The sequence below is a fragment of the Dinoponera quadriceps genome, unplaced genomic scaffold, assembly GCF_001313825.1.
Source record: "Dinoponera quadriceps isolate SergipeBrazil2010 unplaced genomic scaffold, ASM131382v1 scaffold628, whole genome shotgun sequence".
NCBI lineage: Eukaryota > Metazoa > Arthropoda > Insecta > Hymenoptera > Formicidae > Dinoponera > Dinoponera quadriceps.
The window spans coordinates 1,599,456-1,618,449 of NW_014554836.1; the positions used below are offsets into that span (position 1 = coordinate 1,599,456).

Genomic DNA, 18,994 nt, shown 5'->3' on the forward strand with positions numbered 1-18,994 from the left:
GGGAGGGTGGTGACGGTCCTACTTGTGTTGTGTGCGCCTATCGAGCCTACCGGCGGCGAGTCACGCGATGCACGACGTGCACCGCCGCACCGGAAGATCGTTCATGGTACTCCTCCACCTCCCCCTTTCTTCCTTTCTCTTTTTCACGTGTGTCGCGCCCGCCTCTGTGGTGCTGCTGGACACCGTGCGTGGCCGCGCGATCTCTGTCCGCGCGTCTCTGCGGCGGCCTCCACGCGGACAAACGCACCGTGGGTCCTCCTGCGGGGAAACACGAAAGAGAAACTGTGATTTTCCTCGTGGGCATTCCACCCCCTCTCGCCCCCGCCGCCCCGTCGGATCTACTGCGCTACCGCTGTACATGCGCTTCCCTCCTTGCCACCTTGCGCCCCCTCCCTCTTTCCGAAATGTACAGTCGGTTTATGGTTTCTTTTCTTGGATTTCTGCGTGGAAAAACAGATCGGTTAAATTAACGTGACGGTGAACGAAGCAAACGTCATGCGGTTGGGGGGAACGGAATATCTGGTTCTGATAACCGAATACGGCTTGCTCAAGGATCAGAAAGTCTGATTTCCTTTGATCGAGTTCGCGTTTGGTCCGTTCATTGTCAAGTTGATTCAAGCGATCCTTTTTCCTCGTGTATCAATTCAAGACTCATATTCTAATATATAAGCGAGAATATGTAATTTATATGAAAATAAAACTTGCTTGTATGAAGAAATGTTTGAAGATATTCTCTCCAGTATTTTTTTTCCCCTCAAGGAAAATTATTCTTGAATAACAACTTGAATATAATACTTTCAGAACTCAATTTCTTCTATAAACAAATTTTATTTTCATATATTATATATTCTCGCTTATACATGAGAAAAAATGGGTCTTCACGGAAAAAAGTTTGGTTGATTTTAGTAGATAATGAGCGAATCAGATGCGTTTCGGTTGAAGAAAACTGAATTTCCGGTTCTCATGGCAAAAATTTAGTCCTTACGAAAAAAAGAGTCTTAAATCAAGAATAAAATATATAAAAGAATATCATAATCTTCTTAGGAGACTGATTAAATTTATATTAATTGATCAAATATTACTTGAACTCAATTCAAGACTAAAAATCTTCTAAGAAGATTATAATATCCTTGCTTATATATGAGAATATTTATTCTTGATTTGAGACTAATTTGTTTCCGTGTATCCAGAAATTCGGTTTCCTCCAATCAAAACGCGTTTGACCACCGTTCGGTAAATCCAACCGAACATCTTTTCCCGCGTTGAATTGATGCTAATTTTTTTTCTATGCAGGAAGAGAAGACTTCTCTCCCACTCCTTCGGACTTTGATTGTGGATTTTCGGATTCTCCTTTCTCACGAACCTCGCTTTAACGGGGACACTCGGCGCGGAGCAGCCGTTCCTCACAACGTGCGTGCATTTCGAGCCGGAGGGGGGCAACGGCGGGGGAGCGGCTAAGCTAGCGTGCGCGCCTCGGCGAATTGTATTTCTTTCTGACAGTTGTAGCGTGTGATAGGCGATTCTATCTATCGATCCTCCGCTCAAGCCTAGCTCTATGTAGCTCCTTTGAGGAGGGACGGAGATAAATCGCGCCAGATAGAGAGAGGATATGCGCCTGCTGGGTTATATATCGCCACGGAAGAGTCGCCGGCTCGCGGGGCGAGAGGGAGGGAGGACGAGGGGGGAGGAAAATCGGAGGGTGCGTGCGACGTGGACGCGAGAAAATACAGCCGACGTGTTCCAGCGCAAGGAAAAACAAGAAGAACGAGAAAAAGAATAAAGAAAGAGAGAAAAAGAGAGAAGTGTGGTCTACGACACTCCACGCGGGAAAAAGAGGCAAGAAGAAGCGGAGAATAAACGCAGAGTTATTGTTTCAGGCGAGAGAGAACGGAGAGGATGGCACTCGACGGCGAGAGGAGAGGAAGAGCTCTCGTGGCGGCGGGATCCTCGGGACGTGTTCCCCGAGGCCGAGAACGGCGCGTCCCGTCGTCGAGGACTCGACCCATACACACTCTCTCTCTCTCTCTCTCTCTCTTTTGCGATGCACCAAAACGCGCTCCCGTTTCCATGCATCGGCACACAGCGCGTTGCATGCGAGCGCGCGAGTATATACGAGTGGCGCATTGTAACGAAAACACGGAAGAGCGACGAGAGCGGTAAGGGCCCATCGATCGTGTTTAAACCCTGCGCGCTAGAACGTTCTCTCTCTCCCTCTCTTTCCCTCTTCCTAGAACGACACACACGCGGCGAACAAGCGAGCCGAGAGGCACGGGGAATGAGACAGACGGAGAGAGAAAGAAAAAGAGAGAGAAAGAGAGGGAGAGAGAGGGTGGCGAAGAGAAGCATAAGAGAGAGAGGGTAGGGAAGAGGGGAAAGCGAGGGGTGAGAGAAGGAAAGGCGGGCGGACACAACGCTTGGTTGTTACCTCCTTTCGTTCTCCTACGTAGAAGCGATTTCGGTCGGCGGACGAGAGCTGTCAACGTCCTGGCCGGCGTCCAGTACTCACAGCCTGCTTTACATAATTCCGTGACGGAAGAAAAAGGGACCGAGAGATAGAGATAGAGATAGAGAGAGAGAGAGAGAGAGAGAGAGAAAGAGAGAAGCGGATCGATGCCGAAGGCGGCGATGATGCCTGCCGCGTGTGTGCGATCTCTCGCGGACCTCGCCGGACTCGCACTCTGCCGTGGGCTCTCTCTCTCGGGGAGTCGAACTACCGCCGCGCCTTCTGCGAGGACGACGGGCGGACGACGGGCGCGATAAAAAAAGATTATTGAGCAGCCTTTAATTAGATATCGAGTGACATGTCGATCGAGGCGCGAAAAGATAGAGGGAGAGAAAAAGGACGAGGAGGAGGCGCGAGGAGGGCGCGCGCGTGCTGACGCGGGAGGAGGGGCGAGCGGAGGAGAAGACGAGGAGGAAGCGGCGGAGGGTTGGAAGGTGGCGACGGATGTAGGGAGAGGGAGCTCGGCGTTATGCAATCTCTTTCTCCCGACCTTCCCGAAGGAATTTATCCGTCGCTCGTCTCCTCTCTTCGTCCTATTTCTCGCCGGCGCGTGCTAACGTCGACGGGGAATATGCCGCCATGTACCGGGATGAACGCGCGACACCACTCGTCCTTCGGCGCGCCGTGTAATACACACTACAGCGCGCGAGATCGACGGCCGACCTCACGCTCGGCCGTCGCGGCGCGCGTCCTCGAGGACGCGGCCCCGAGGAGCGCGCTCCGTCACCCCCGCACGACACATCCTTAGGCGAGGCGAGGCGACCATGAGGCGGTGGTTCATGACACAGCAGCGGCCGGGATCGGAAGATCTGCTCCGCGATGAGGACGCGCTTCGTCGGGAGGACGAGACACGCACTGATATCCGACTTGATTCGATCACCGTCAGGAACAGAAAGGACGCGCGTTATCTCCGAAGAGAGATCCTCACTCTATATCTTTCTCTCTCAGTCTCGAGTCCTTGCGGAAGCGAGTTCCCGTCTTTCCGGGAAATCCTCTCTCTCTCTCTCTCTCTCTCTCTCTCTCTCTCTCTCTCTCCCTCGGAGGAGGAGGTGGAGGATCAAAGAGGGAATTCTCGTCTTCGGAGAGAGTTCCTCTGCTTCCTTCCCCGGGAAGGACGCTTCTTCCCTCAGAGGGGCCGACAGGGATGTCTAATTTTCGTCCTGGTCGCACTGGAACGAAGGGAACGCGCACGCGAGGGTAGACAACGCTCGGTAGACCGCGCGGCGTCTCGTTGCTACTGACCTCGGGCGCCTTCTACGACGCGCAATCACATATCGCCGACCGACCTACGTGCAGCACGCAGCGGGGGCGCGATCGTGCACCGGGTACTTGGACTTCTCTGTGCCGGGCGTCGTCAATCGGGCCGACCGTGCGGCGCTGCTGCACGAGGCGTGCACGAGGAACACAGTCGTCGTCGTCGTCGTCGTCGCAACAGCGGTGCCGCTTCCGCTATGGGCATCGCCGCGAGAGTATTCTTCGGCGCCGTCGTCCGCGTCGCTCATGCCACCGACCGACGCGCTCCCGTCGTCATGCGTCCCCTCGCCCTGCACCACAGTCCTCGGCAACGCTTCACCACGTCGGAGAGCGCGCCTCCCGGCCTCCGCCCCCTCACCGCCGGCGCTCACGGTGTCAGTTTCTTCAACCTCGTCTCCGTTCTCCTTCTCGTCGTCGTAATTGTCGTTCTCCTCGTCTTGGTCCTCGTGCTGGTCCTTCCGCTCTCAGTCGACACCTCGCAAGGCTGCCGCCAGCGGCCGTGGCGCATGTCGTTCTCTCTCTCTGACTCTCTTTCTCTCTCTCTCTCTATATATATATATGTATATATATATATATATCTCACTCTTTTTCGCGCTCTCTCGCTCTATCTGCACGACGACGCTGTTCGCTCGCCTCGCTTCGCGGAGCGGCGCGACGCGACGCAACGCGCTCCTCACTGCCACGGATCACGCAGAGTCGAGAGCTCGTGCGCGCTCGTGAGCGTCGCGACGACGCCGCCGCGGCCACGCTGCCGCTGCCCGACGCTCCTCTTCGCCCCGAACTCCCGGCGCATGAGAGGCGATACGATGTTGTGAGTCGGAATACGCTCGTTTCTCTCTCTTTCTCTCTCTTGATTGCTCTCCCTTCGCTTCTTGCCTCCTTCCCTCCCTCGCTCTCTTAATATCTGTTCTCTTTATCTGCCCCGTAGACGACGAAGGATACCGAAGGGATGACCGCAGGCCGGAGGGTGGCCGTGAATAGCGCCCGAGGTAGGCAACCGGACTGACAGCAGCGCGACGATCGGGGAGGCATCGCGAGAGACGAGGAGGGAAGAGCGCAAGGGCGGAGCGTGGCGGGGTGGCGAAGTTGCCCCTAACAGTCCGCGATACTTTCTCCTCCCACTGGCTTCTTTTATTAATCCTCTCATAGGTCTCTCCGGAGAGGCCTCTCGTGATTATTTTATCTCTTGAAAGATCAGAATTGGGACGTGAAAGTGGTCCGAGGGGAAAGTTGGCCGCCCACGTTCCCATGACGTTTGAAACGCGGTCATTACGCGCACCCTCGCGCAGGAACAATAATTCCTCGCGCGTCAAACGAACCGTGTTTTACGGCTCGAGATCGCCGACTGATAGCCGGGCATCTGGCCGCGTTATCTGGTAGTAACGAGTTCAATCAACGGGCGGTGTGTCGGGGTGCCCGGAGGTCCTGCCACAGCGCTGAACGTATAAAAGTAGAGAGCCGGGGTAGAAGAAACCGGTGAGAGATAAGAGCGTCCGGCCGTATGTTACCGGCGAATACGGTGGAGAGAGAGAGAGAGAGAGAGAGAGAACTATGTAATGCCGAGTTTAATGTCGTCGGAGATAATACGAATTGGTTATATACTAATAGATAGGTAGGAGTAGATAAGAATGGGCCGAAGGGATAAGCTCTGTCCGGGCTTAGCTATCACGAGCAGACGGATCCTCCTCGTCGGCTCGACTTAAGCACCCTCAGCCACGTGAGCCCGGGAGCGAATGCCCGAGGTATAATTGAATCGTTCCAACGAGACGGGGCAAAAACGGTGTCACGCCGCGACAAGAACCTCTCTCGCGACGAGAGACAGACGTTTTCTCGGGGGCGCACTCGCTCCTCCCCGCGGGCTCCCGTCTGAGATTCCGCCGACCTTTCCGTACCTTATCCCCGAGAGTGGCGCGCAGTTCCGCGTAAATTCAAGCAGATCTGAGTCACCGACGACGTCGTAAATCCAAGCGCACCCCCGAGAAAGATGTCGGATTCCAAAGCCTCTTTCCGTAGAATATACGTTACATTTGCCGGCTTCTTTCCATTTGTTAACGTTCCGTTTTATTTGTCCCAGCAGGTTTCCATTTGAAAAGAATATTTCATTTGTTGGCTTTTTTTCTTATTGAAAACATTTCATTTGTTTCAGCATATTTCTATTTGGCGGCGTATTTTTATTTGGAAACATCTTGTTCATCGGCGTATTTCCGTTTGAAAATCTTTCATTTCATTTGTCGGAATATTTTCATTCGAACATCTTTCATTCGTTCGATTTTTTCTTTCCATTTGTAAACGTTTCATTTCATTTTGTCGGCATATTTCTATCTGAAAACATTTCACTTGTCGGTTTTTCTTTTTTCTATTTGAAAACGTTGCATTTTATTTGTCGGCTTTTCTTATTTGGAAACATTTCATTTCATCGTCATATTTCTATTTGAAGACACTTCATCCGCCGGTGTTTTCTATTGGGAAAAGTTTCACTTCACTTTGTCGACATATTTCTATTTGAAAACATCTCACTCGTCGAGTTCTCCTGTTTGAAAACAATCATCTCATTTGCCGACATATCTCTGCGTGAAAACTTCTTCCGTTCGTACCGACTTGCTCAGTATTTATGGGAAAAGACTTTCGAATCGACCTGGCAATCGCTTGTTGCAGAATGACGGCAGAACGCACGACGGGCATAGCAGACGCAGCTGCGGCGGGGTCGGCCGGAACGTCGCCGACGGGCTGGTGAAGCTCGGCTTGAAGAATACGCGACTAATATCCGTCGTTGGTGACGACGAACATGGGAAAGCCATACTCGACAGCCTCGGGGCCGCGGCAGAGACTGTGCAGCGGCTGCCGGACGAGATCACTGCGAGGTACGGATTCTGATCACGGATTTGTTGAACCTGGGGAACCTCAATTTCGCCGACAATCCTGAACACTCGCTGTTCCCGTCACCTAGGTCCACGGTGGTGTTGAACAGCAAGGGAGAGTGCTGCTTCTGCGTCTGCGAGATGGAGTCTCTCGCTGCGATCGTTCCGGAGCTGATACGAGAGCGCCGCTCGCACCTCGAAGAAGCCAGTCTCCTGGTGCTGGACGCCAACCTTCCGCCGGACACCATGCGCTACGTGCTGGACGTCGCGTCTCGCGCCCACGTGCCGGGTGAGTAAAGAATATTCCCTCGCGACAATTCGCCATTTCTCTTCTTGTGAAAAGGAGGGATATTTATTCGCTCGTTAATATCGCCTGTATTTTCGTCGTTCACGTGAGTTCACAGATGATACGACATTAACTCTATTTTACAGTTTCCTTTACAATACTTCTATTAGTATACACGTATATCGACGCGTGTGATGTATAAATTCTTCATAGAATATATATTATAAATTACGCATCGTCTAAATAGCCGGACGTAACAAATGTGGACGGATCGACGAGTGAGTTTGGTGTAAATAAATCAGCGTAAAAAAAAGAGAGAGAGAAAACGTACCCGAATAAAAAAAGAACGATAATCTCAGTAACGCACGTTGAAATCGCGACGAGATTCCTCGTCGCGTCTTCGTCTTCCTCGTGAGGTTCTTTGTAGAAAAATTAGCAAGATCAAATTGGACGGATCAAACTCGTGCTTGTGTCTCTCTTCCGAGAAAGAGAGAGAAGGCTCTCTGTCTATCTTTCGCTCGCTCGACGGAGCTGAAAGATCGGAATCGGCGAGGTCGCCTCGTCTCCGCGGGGACACGCGATTTAGACGTATCCGCTTCGAGGTATCTGGTGAGACTGCGGTTGCATCTGCATGACGAGGTTGCGCGATTCTTTGCGCAGCCGGTAGCCCGTCCGCGCGTCCAGATAGACGAAGAACGCGCCGAAAGTGTGGAACATGAAGGATATTACCGCGAGACCGTACGACCACGACAGGTGGTTGAAGTTCGGATACATCAGCCAGTCGCGACGCCAGCACTGTCCGCCAAATATCGACACCGCCAGGAAGAGCAGGGCGCCTGAAACGCACGATGATTAAGATCTGATTTTCCATATATAATTCTTTTTCTGTCTCTCTCGAGCTCGAGCTCGCTTACCAGCAAGAGCGTCGCACATGAAGGCGATGGACGAGAAGATCCACTCGTAACGCAGAACGAGCGTCAACGGCCAGCGAATGAGGACCATGACAATCGTGATTTGCGCGAAGAATGACAGCAACAAGGCCAGTGTGGTGAATGCTTGCACGACCATGAGCCATCCTGGTAACAGCCACTCCCGTATGACGTAGTACTCCTGCGAGAAGATGTGGTGACAACCGTCGAACTGCTTGTCGAACTGATAAGACGGGTAACGGAATTGCTCGAAGCAATACTCCCAGAGGCCCATGTGCTTGAAGTTGCTGAAGGTCTCCTGATATGACTCGATCCAATATGGACTGAAAATGAGCAGAGTATGAGGGAGGGATGGAGAAGAAAGGAAAAGAGAGAGAGAGAGAGAGAGAGAGAGAGAGAGAGAGAGAGAGAGAGAGATTGATAATCCATTGCTCAGGCCTGAGCCTTTTTATTTTCTGGTTAATTTCTGGTTTAAACTGATGATAATGCAAAAATTGTATTTTTCTATTAATGGTTAATCATTAAACTGACAATTTTTTCACTGATTACATTACAACTGGAGGTTGGTGAAAGCAGCCTTCAGATGTACACACAGAGCAGAAATGCTGAACAGAAAATATAGCATCGACATTATTATTTAATTCTAGAGAATGAGTATCCTTACCTTGTGAATGCCATCACTAGGAATACTCCAGCCACGTACGTGAGTACCCCGCCAAAAACAACGGCATCTGTCAATGAGATCAGAAATAATTCGGATGAATAATTAAGATAACAAGAAGTAGTGCATAAGAAGGGAATAGAATGTAACAAAAAAGGTGACAATTGAGAATGACATGGTTATCGCAGGTGAACGAAGTATGTTGATAATCGAGTCATCTAGAAACAATTAAAAGCTCAAATCCCTCCGTCGCCTTATTGATCAACACAAATATCGAGAAAGAACGAAGAAAAAGGAAAAGACGCTGCGAAGAACGAAGGAGTGGTCTCGCATACTGCGTGTAATCAATTCACAATCGCAGGTTACAAGGTGGACGCGATCGAAGTTCGATCGATTACTCACTGGACGCCCTGTGATACTCCAGCTTCTCCACCGACATGGTAAGCTCTGGGGAAAAAAAACTCGCGTGAAACCGGCTGCCCCGAATAACTCGTTCGTTGACAATTGTTGTGTTTTCGTTAGTCACCACGCACCTCTACTGAGACCCTCGCCACACCTTGTATTGCGCCGTCACTGCCGGGCGTGCCGCCAGATGGCGGGCGTTGGCGCTCACGTTACCAGTAACTGAGTTCTCGTACTTACCGACTGTCCGGTGCATTCAAACGCGAACTGGAGGATGCTGCGAAATTCCGTGGTCAACCGTCGGAGTAGATTAGAAAAAAATTCTCTCCGTCGAGAGATTGAAACAGGCGAGATGTAAGAAGGCACGAAACGTCTGGAGTTGCATGTTTTATTTAGTGACAAGGAGAGGACGGAATATAAAGTTCACTTTAATCTCTAAAATGGTTTCATCGTAGACAAAGCCAAGCTCTTTCCTCGGGATTATGTATAACTTTTGTTACATTGTATATGGCTACGTTGCGCGATAATCGTTGGTCTCTCTTGGTGCGTAAAATTTAACACTAACGTATGTAAACACAGAACGCTCCGTGATCGATCCGTGACGATGGTGATTCGCGGGATGAGATTTAAAGTCGGAAGACCAGATCGCTCGGGCAAATCGAGGACGAGCGACTCAACACGAAAATGTCGAGAACGTATGATATTCTTCGAATGATAAGAGAGTCTCAGGTATGATGATTCGACGTCGTGTTTCGTTTCAGCCAGCTTCGCAAACCGTTTTTGGCAGCATCAATTACGCTATTTGTGTAAATATATTATCAGAAATGTACGTCACTTCCCCCCGAAAAAGAATGGTTATGTATAAACATTTTCTGCCTGGTCGCGAGACGCGTCGATTAGATGCCGAGACATTGGAGCAGATGCAGACTGCATGAAACCGTCCATGAGTGGAGATTCGAGAAAGGCTGGCTGAAAGGAAACGACGAAGGATCCGAAAGATCGTTTGGTAACGACGGCGCATCCTGTGCATACACACATACATATAGGCACAATGTATGTATACTGTTAGTGACAATACTATCGTACAATAAAATCGTCTTACGCGATATAGATCTGAGAAGGTGTCTTCTCTCCTCGGAGGAAGGAGAGATATACACACATACATATATATATATATATATATATATACCTATATATATATATAAAATATATAAAAATATGAAACTCACGCGGCTTTAACACTAGACCTTAAATTAATGCAGATCCGGTTTTGTACATTCTATGTAAAGTATCTCGGCGAGAGAGCTCTCGCACCTCGTGGACGGAATATGGTACTACTGGACTGTCAATGAACACACGCTCGCTCACGACGCGGTGCGAGACTCGAGCTGAAACCGTGTCTGCGACTCCTTCAGATAGTCCCGCTTCTTTCGTTGTATGTTCGCCTCCACCAAGAAGAGGCCGCCCGCGATCAGCATCAGCACGGTGCCGATTACGCCCAGGGCGAACGACCAGCCTAGATAATTGTTGGCGTGTCCGGGCATCCAGTCGTCCCCGTTGCCGAGGCTGGCGAACACGATGACGGCGATGCCGCCGCTGAGGCCGCCCACCAGCGTCAGGCAACCGATGATGGCGATCAGCTCGATGTATCTCTTACGCTCGGGGTCGCAGCACAGAGTGAACAGCAGTATCAGGCAGAACGTTATCAGACCCAGGAGAAAGCACAGCGTGAAGAACACTTGGGTGGCCACCATGAACGCTGCAATGAGAAATCTCGCGTTATCGGTGTCGGCTTCGGTAGGAGACGCACTACGTCATCTTTCTTCGCCGATGCCTGCTTAACCGGTGACTTGAATCTAATCGACGATTAACTCAGCGAAGTTGACCGATCGCACCGGTCGATCAGCTGAACCGATCGACGATTGAGTCGATTCAGTTGATGGTCTGTCTTTCTACTATCATGGTTTGAATTTAATCGACAATTGACTCAACGGAATTGACCGATCGCATTTGGCCAATTGGCTGGGACTGGTTAATCGTCGATTGGATTCTCTCACGATGAGTAGAGACAAGCATGCGTTATATATGTTTGCATCGCATCAAGCTCTAATTAAGCTAGCGACGATTGACTCTCTGCAGGATCGTTAACTGGAATTTTCGTTGCGGAGGAAATCGAGAAAGAGAAGAAATTGGTAGTTTCACTTTCAACCTTGTGAATTCATTCTCACTCAGCTTAATTGGAGTTTAATCAGCAACCAGGCCTTAGTCATCGATTCGACTTAAATTGATGGTAAAAGCGGGCATAAGGCTCGGTTGTAGCAAACTTCGATTAAGCTGAGTGACAATTAATTATCAGGATTGCGAATGAAATTTCCACTTCTCTTCTTTCTCTTCTCTTTCTCGATTTCTCCCGCGACGGAAATTGCAGCTGGTCACTCTGTAACTTGATCGTCGCTCAGCCCAATTGGATTTTGATGCCTAATCCCCGTTTCTAAACCATCAAACCATCACGGTTTGAATGCATTCAACGAATCAACTCCACGGGATTGACCAATTGCATTGGCCGATTAGCTGGGCCGACCGGTGTGATAGGTCAGTTTCCATTGAGTCGATTACATTTAAACCACGACGTTGGAAACGGGCGTAAGAGATCTCTCTCTCTCTCTCTCTCTCTCGTCTCCGGCAGGAACTCCCTCGAGGATGACGAGCAGCAGGTGGTTCAGCGTCGCCCTCTCGGGACGACATGATTTTTCACAGACGTCCGAGCAAGTGCAAGGCGATAACCACTTGTTGACAGTCCGCAGGAAGTTCACGGAGATACCGAAGACGTGAGACTCGCCATTAAGAAGGATGACACGGAGCTCTTTGCGCGTTCGGGCGTCGCTCGTGACTCACCGGGCAGCAGGAATCCGCGGATCTCGGAGTAGCCCGCGGTGAAGGGGTCGTAGATCCATCTGCAGCCGACGAAGAAGCGACGGGGCGCGTCGGACTCGGCGGGGTTCGGCAACGACCTGAAACAGTGCCTCCATAGGCCGAGGCGGTCCAACTGCGCGCCGGTGATCCGGGGGTCGCTCACCAGCCACGCGGGCGTGCCGAAGGCGACGCATACGCAGAGGAACGCCACCAGGAAGAGGCCGACGCCGACGTTGCCGGACAGGCTCCTCTTCTTCATGTTTTCACTCGCCAGCGTGAGGCCGTCGTCGTTCTTCATGCGAGAGACGCCGAGAGGGAGACAAAATCGAGAAAAACCGCACACTCTCTCAGCCCCGTCTGTCCGTTCGCTTATCGTCCGTCCGTCCGTCGGTCGATCCGTCCACTCAGGCCCGTTTGGACGCGCAACGAGAAAACCACAGGTCTTTCACGAAGCAGCAGCAACACAGTCCCACCTGACGCTCCCACGGCACAGATACCACACCCAAGCGTCTTGTGTTATTGGCGGAGTGCGCGCCGACCGAATAATCCAACCTAACCCCGCGTGGCACGCGCAACGAGTCCCACGAGTGGAGGAGCAATGAGTCGCGCGCCGCGCCAGGTGCGTCGACACGGCGCGGGTCCCGCGGGCCGGCGCGAGCGAGCCGCGCACGGGCGTCTTGTGAGAAAGCGTTGCGTCATTATTGAAACGCCAGGGTGAGAAAAGAAAGCTCTTCATTCTTCTGTCGCGAGGCACACACACACATACACACACCGTGTAAAGGATTTCTCCGAGGTCTCCGCGTAACGACTCTACGGCGGATGGGTGGACGTGGGAACCTACGTGAGATCTTGAGGGAGACCGTGAAGCGACTTGATCTTGGCTGTTAAGAAGCGAAGATGTCTCCGAGAATGGCGGGCCCCTTGCCGCAGGGGAATCGGCTTCTCGGCCGGCCCTGCTGCGCGTATGTACGTATGTGCATACGTGATCATCCGTCAAGGTGCCGTGTGTCACTTCTTATTTTTCTGCGCTCATGATCGCATTCCAGCCTTGGTCCTGTAGGACGCAAGCGGACCGCGAAGAACAAGAGCGCGTTTCTAAACGCAAATCGCGCTGTATACTAAACGAGGATACTCGCCGCTCGCGTTTCTCTCGGAGAGCCAGCGCGATCTGACCGACTGCTTTCAGCGACGCGCTTTCTCTCTCTCATGATCCTTCCTTCGCCAAGAGTGTGAGATAGGTATGCATATATACAGTCGGAGGGGAGGGGGGACTGTGTATTGTCTCGAGCGGCGACATACTGAATATACCTATTCATACGCAACACGCAAAGAGAGAAGGAAAAAGAAGACGCAATCGAGACTCGGCGAGAACGAATGCAGGCAAGGAGACATCGCGTACGCGAAGAATCGTTCGAATCACTGAATGAGATTCCATGAAAGATTCGTTAAACGTTATTACAAGATCTCGATGAGCATTACGGTGACGCATTCGCGCGACTGGCACAGCCGCGGAAATTTCAACGCGGTCGATCGCGTGGCGGCGGCGGCGGCGACCAAAATAGATTCTAAATTGGGTCAACGACACATGAGCTTTTCTCCTCCTCCTCTATCGCAATTTTGCTGTTCTGATATCATCGCATGCACGCGAGGAACCCTTGTAATTTATTCTCGGCTACTCTTTTTGCGAGGACACAAAGTGGGTCACCGTGTATACAGGCGAGCGCCTAATTGGCTGGATCCGAGGATCTGCATGTAACGATAGTGACGCGTCGACGCTCAGCAAAAATCGCTTTATTGATTCCGTTACGTACAGAAAGATTATGCGAATAATATGAGATTCATGTGTTGATCGATCGCTCTCTGTGTACAAACTCTTATATACACGTACAAAAATTATATATATTGTATATATATATGAATTTATATATGTATGTGTGTATATATATATATATATATATATAGTCTCTATGAGCACACTCTTAAAACTATGCGTGATGGACGGATTATTTCTAGATACGCGACATTGTGTCGAAACACTTGGGCCAGTATGAATCGTAATCGTTACTTAAAACTCTCGTCTCGAGTGAATACTCCGCATGTGATTATTAGCTGATGATTAGCTAGATGATAGATCTCTCAACTGAATCACATGATTACGAGTACACAATGTTGTCACGTATGCCGTATGATTCGATTGAAAAACTCGGATTGAACTGGAAATTTTGACCCGAGTGAGTCTCACGTAAGAAGTGATAACTATTGATACGGGTCTTGATATTGTTTAAAAAATATATATATGTATATACTCGAATCTTACATAGAAAATGTGTAAGATTATATGTATATACTTGAATCTTACATAGTAAAATATCTGTTCATTAAGTTCTATCAGTCATCAGATATCAGTCTATTTTCTCTGTTCGTATATATAAATCGTTATCTCTCTAAATATCTCTTATAATATCTGTAGGATGTGTCATGCAATATATATGTAGATATCTCGCATAATCATCTATCCGAGTGTAAATATAAGGAATATAAAATTATCAGTCTTCACAGAAAGTCGTCCGTGATTTGAGAGATTGCTCGCGTTTTCGCGATATATACGTGTCTCATATATTGTGATTCTGCACTATTATGCAGTACTGGCTTCTGCTTTTTCCTGCTTTTCTACCTGTATCCCTGGATTAGCTAAAGAGTACCAACGTTTGTCGGGACGCTTTTGATGTCTGCGAAGGATCAGCTGACTATGGGCAGAAAAAAACATACACTACTAGCGCATCTTTTAAAATAATTTAAGATGTTTGTAAATTAATTTTTTTATCGAAATTTCTTCCAATTTTAACAGCATACCAATAATCGAGACACGATCTACGTGCATGCAGAAGTAAAGAAAGATCGACCACACCGAAGTTGAGATAATCGAGATCAAAGTTAGCACTACTTACATTGTAATCCCAGGTACAGAAACTACTTCTGATGATATGTTTTTAATTTTAACGACCAAACTACTCACACAATTTTGATAAAAAATTAGAAGAGACGAAAAAAGAAACCTGTAGAAATATTATGAAAAAAAAATTACAAGATCACTGATCACCTGGTTTTCTAGAAATTGGTATGTGAGGTACACAATTTCTGATAACGATTGAAGTATACAACAGCTTTGTGCCTCTCTTGATAAAGCATCTTTTAAAGACAGAATAAATCTGAAAGATCTATTCTGTTAGGTAAAATAATCTGAAAGATCTATTATCAGTAGGTAAAGATGCTAAAAATACAAATCAAATACGAAAAAAATCCGACGTCACAATCACTTCTCTAGTAGCGTGCATTCGTGTGCGTCTATCAATACATTTGATATATTCACAACATATGACCAGTACGGACAGTCCTAGCCAGAAATATTATACGCGAAAAAGCGGAAAACGACTATTTCTTTATGAGTTTTTAAATACTATAAGATTTGATTGATTGATATTCTCTTGCTATAGTGTCAAAGCTAGATATCATAAATCATATTCATAAGCATTAAGCACAAACTTTTCGAGCTTCGTGTTATATTAGCTGTTACCTTTTTAATTAAACATTGTTGTCATAAACCAACTACTTTAATGAATCTCAATGTAGACAATGTGAGACACGAATATACTAAAACTGCTGTGAGAACGAGCAATCCTGCTCATCGAATGCAAATCGCAGACGAATCTCTGTGAAGACTTATAATTGTTACATTTACACTTGCTGTGATTATGTGAGATATCTATAGATATATCGCATGATACACACACACACATTTGTAGATATTACGATATATATATATATGTAAAGAGAGATAGAGAGAGGGAGAGAAATAATGATTTATACACACACAGAGAATAGACTTAATATCTAATCACACTATCTAATCACAAGATTAACCTTACGTTAAAACGAGAGTTCCATATAGAATATTTTTCATATGAGAAGATTCAAGTATTTATGTGTATACTTTTTCTCAACAAGACCCGTATCAATAGTCGTTACTTGAAACTTGTCCCACGTGAGATCCTCGGATCTGAATTTAGAGTCGAATTTTTTTAATTGAACTATACACGACATACGTAACACTCGCAATCGTGTGATCTGCTGACAAATTCACGCCCGACTGTAAATCCATGTTCGAGTATTTCACCCGAGGGAAGTATCGACTACTCACACAGGCCTGCATCTTTAGATTCGTTAAAAAATATGCTATATGGTAGTATGCGTTTTCTGGCCGTCGTTCAATATCTGCTCCTGCTTCTTCCTGTACCTGCGTCCTTCGATCAAGAACAGGATACCGGCGGCAATCAGGACGAAGCTGCCGACGACGGCCAAGGCGAAGGACCAGCTGACGTCGTTGTGCTCCCAATTGGGCATCCAATCGCGACCGTCGCCCCTGGCGCCGAATATGATGACCGCTATGAGACCGCAGAGACCCCCCAAAGATAGAATGCCGCCGTTCACCCACAGCAGCAGCTGATACTTCTCGTGATGGCGGGAGCAGCAGGTGTACAAGATGGTGAGAAAGCTTCCGATCAGCAGCAGGGTCAGGCATAACGTGAAGAAAAACTGCGTGGCGACGAAGAAGTCGGGCAGAAGTATGTCATGTATGATGTAGTACTCCTCCTCGAACACCCACCAGCAACCGTAGAACCTGGTGTCGTAGAGATGATGCGGGTCCTGGAAGCCTTGGAAACACACTTGCCAGAGACCTGCAAAGATCAGACTGGAGTGACTAAATCGGCTACCACGACTCTGACACCTCTTTCTCCCAACTTGAAGACACAAGTACACATCGGGTGGGCAATTGATGGTCTCATCACTTCGACACATGAAGGTCACGGCATTCCAGAGCATAGGATGGAAACCTCGGGGTTCCAGGATGATAAAACTTCATGTACCGAGGCGATTATGTCGGTCTATGGACACATTGTTGATACATTGATACAGAATTTGCAGAGGATTTATGGTCTCACCGATCTTGACGAACTGCGGCTGCTCGAGCTTGCCGTCGGTTTCCAGCCAGTTGGGTGTGGTGAACGCGATCACCACTAGAACGAACGCCACCGCCGCGCACACGGCGGCGGCCTTGCCCGTTATCGTCTTCCCCATTGCGTTTTCGCACGTCGCCCGACAGACAGAAGTGTAAACACGATCGCACGTGGTGGGAAAAACAAGGAGAATGCCACTTCTCGCGCTCACGCTTCACCGACGCTGTGTATTTATTGTACGCTCGCGCTGGGTGGATGCGTCAACGAGCGACACTCCTCGAAAGAAGTTCGCTGTGCCGACGTCAGAGCGCGTTGCGTGTCCCTCATCGGCTCCGATGACCCCTGAAGAGTCACAGAAAAGGATACATGTTCGGAGAAAAAAAAAAGGAAATGAGAAAAAGAGCGGAGGTCTCATCATGGTCACTAACTTCTACGTCTTTCGAGAAAATGTCTTCCTCAAGCCTCCCCTCTTTATCCTCTTACAATCGTCGATCGAGACCCGGGAGGAAGGAATTTGACGAATAGGAAAATAAAGAAGAGAGGAAGACACGAGAGATTCCTCCAATAACTCGTACAGATAAGACGCAGAGAGATGTGTAAATCTCTTAGGAGGATACATATATAAAATCATTTTCTCCCGTTTTTTTTTTTTCAGTTTGGTACGAGCCCACGGATATCCAGAAAGCAGCGAAGATATTTGAAGTTTGCCGGCACTGGCAAGACGTGCTGCATTTCATCTCGCCGAACCTGCACGAGCTGAGGGTCATCGGCAGATTCTTCGGCATCTCCGTCACCGGAACCGACGCGGAAAGCTGGGAAGCTGAGGCGAGACGCGTGGCCGGTGAACTGAGCAAACACATTCCAGTGATCATTACCACTCTGGGAGAGCGGGGAGCGTTGGTACGCGTTTTCCGAGCTTCGTTTTAGCTTCCATGATGACGACAAGTGATATCCGGCTGTGTTCACGGAGCTACTTATTTTGCAGGTGACGCGCCGAGCATCGGAGAACGAGCCCTTCTACAGCGAGGACGGCGAGCTGATCGTCGACTCTTCGACGGCCGTGTCTCGGCTGTATCCGGTCGAGAGGAACGCGGCGAGGCCCGGCGAGGAAGTGCTCAGCGTGAGCGGCTGCGGGGACTGTCTCACCGCCGGAGTCATCTACGGGGTTCATCGAAACCTCGTCGAGAGCGACTGTATCTCCCTGGGTCTGAGAGCCGCCGCGCTCTCCCTGAAGTCTCTCGACACGGTGCCGCCGACGCTCGAGGTGCTCTCCGAGCACCGGCTCGGCCGCTAGAACAGGATCTGCGAGCGGCAGTGCTAAGCAGGCGGTTGAAATAAAAGCGCATTTAAAATGCTGATTGTAGATGCTGCTTCTTGCGGAGTCATTGATTGTACGAAATGTAGAAATATATCCCGCGCGCCTACTCCTAGCGACAGCTGTCTCGTCGCGTTCTCTAAACTATATGCCGCTGCTACTCAATACACAGGGAACCATTTTACATCGATTAAGATGTGTAACGGATTTGTGTAACGTGTTTGTAAAATCAATATGGATGTTTTCTTTTTTTTTTTTTTTTCTTTTCCACGGACGTAGCACCGTCGCCGACTCGTCGTCTTCACCGGGCGATCCGGTCTGTAGCGACTGTGAGCGACCAGTCGTCGGCCCGCTCCACGAAACCTCGCAGGGAGAGTCTTCGTTTCGACGAGGTGCACGTAGCGATGTGATGATGATGACGACGATGATGATACACGATGAATCGCTCGATGGAAAGTCGCCGAGGCTGGAGCACCTCATGATGATGCACCACCGTGTCATGCGGCGCAAGTCGATCAAAGAGAGAAATGGGTGTACAGTCGCGGACAAAAAGATCGTCCCGTTTCCGAAGCGTGTAATGACAGGAATTTCGGATTTCGGCGCATCACATTTCGATATTCGTGCATCACAACTGCGGAGCTTTCCTTGCTTGGTTCACGGAATAATCGGCGGTCGGGATACACGGATATTCAGGGACGATGCGGCTGCCTCGAGACTTCCCATATCACCATGCACCCAGAGAATGAGACGATCTTTCTATCGACGACTGTACCGAGCGTTTACACCCCTTCACCCCTCTCTCTCGACGAGAGGGCGACACGATCGCGTTGGTTTGACTAGGAGAGAGAGAGAGAGAGA

General features: G+C 49.3%; 4 protein-coding genes across 5 annotated transcripts in view; 1 reads left to right on the forward strand and 3 right to left on the reverse strand.

Annotated features, from left to right (window-relative positions):
* LOC106742264 (pseudouridine-metabolizing bifunctional protein C1861.05) overlaps window positions 1–18,184 on the forward strand; it is a 34,310-nt gene extending 16,126 nt beyond the window's left edge. Inside the window, exons 6-10 of one of the 2 annotated variants that reach the window (XM_014615034.1) lie at window positions 1,294–1,410; window positions 6,413–6,618; window positions 6,705–6,904; window positions 17,477–17,721; window positions 17,807–18,184. In XM_014615034.1, coding sequence (XP_014470520.1) covers window positions 1,294–1,410; window positions 6,413–6,618; window positions 6,705–6,904; window positions 17,477–17,721; window positions 17,807–18,115 — 1,077 coding nt within the window. In that variant the 3' untranslated portion in view covers window positions 18,116–18,184. The remainder of the gene's footprint in view (window positions 1–1,293; window positions 1,411–6,412; window positions 6,619–6,704; window positions 6,905–17,476; window positions 17,722–17,806) is intronic. The other variant, XM_014615035.1, reaches the window with a different exon arrangement.
* On the reverse strand, window positions 7,013–9,084 carry LOC106742268. Its single transcript, XM_014615038.1, has 5 exons — window positions 9,025–9,084; window positions 8,894–8,938; window positions 8,495–8,561; window positions 7,816–8,153; window positions 7,013–7,737 (listed from the first exon to the last, which is right to left on the reverse strand). Exons 2-5 carry the CDS (start codon window positions 8,928–8,930, stop codon window positions 7,484–7,486), a joined length of 696 nt encoding a protein of 231 aa, XP_014470524.1. The 5' UTR covers window positions 8,931–8,938; window positions 9,025–9,084; the 3' UTR covers window positions 7,013–7,483.
* On the reverse strand, window positions 9,268–12,515 carry LOC106742267. Its single transcript, XM_014615037.1, has 2 exons — window positions 11,789–12,515; window positions 9,268–10,652 (listed from the first exon to the last, which is right to left on the reverse strand). Exons 1-2 carry the CDS (start codon window positions 12,102–12,104, stop codon window positions 10,258–10,260), a joined length of 711 nt encoding a protein of 236 aa, XP_014470523.1. The 5' UTR covers window positions 12,105–12,515; the 3' UTR covers window positions 9,268–10,257.
* LOC106742269 lies at window positions 12,823–17,569 on the reverse strand. The gene is made up of 2 exons (XM_014615039.1): window positions 16,807–17,569; window positions 12,823–16,542 (listed from the first exon to the last, which is right to left on the reverse strand). Exons 1-2 carry the CDS (start codon window positions 16,940–16,942, stop codon window positions 16,040–16,042), a joined length of 639 nt encoding a protein of 212 aa, XP_014470525.1. The 5' UTR covers window positions 16,943–17,569; the 3' UTR covers window positions 12,823–16,039.
* Window positions 18,185–18,994: the final 810 nt, after the last annotated feature.

Excerpts from the sequence above, each read along its gene's own strand:
- LOC106742268 (XM_014615038.1), bottom strand. The coding sequence starts at position 8,930 with ATGTCGGTGGAGAAGCTGGAGTATCACAGGGCGTCCA. Across the intron at positions 8,562-8,893 it reads GGAGTATCACAGGGCGTCCA|ATGCCGTTGTTTTTGGCGGG; the intron begins GTGAGTAATCGA and ends TCTCATTGACAG. Across the intron at positions 7,738-7,815 it reads CATGTGCGACGCTCTTGCTG|GCGCCCTGCTCTTCCTGGCG; the intron begins GTAAGCGAGCTC and ends CGTGCGTTTCAG.
- LOC106742267 (XM_014615037.1), bottom strand. The coding sequence starts at position 12,104 with ATGAAGAACGACGACGGCCTCACGCTGGCGAGTGAAAACATGAAGAAG. Across the intron at positions 10,653-11,788 it reads CCGCGGATTCCTGCTGCCCG|CGTTCATGGTGGCCACCCAA; the intron begins GTGAGTCACGAG and ends TTCTCATTGCAG.
- LOC106742269 (XM_014615039.1), bottom strand. The coding sequence starts at position 16,942 with ATGGGGAAGACGATAACGGGCAAGGCCGCCGCCGTGTGCGCGGCGGTG. Across the intron at positions 16,543-16,806 it reads GCCGCAGTTCGTCAAGATCG|GTCTCTGGCAAGTGTGTTTC; the intron begins GTGAGACCATAA and ends TGATCTTTGCAG.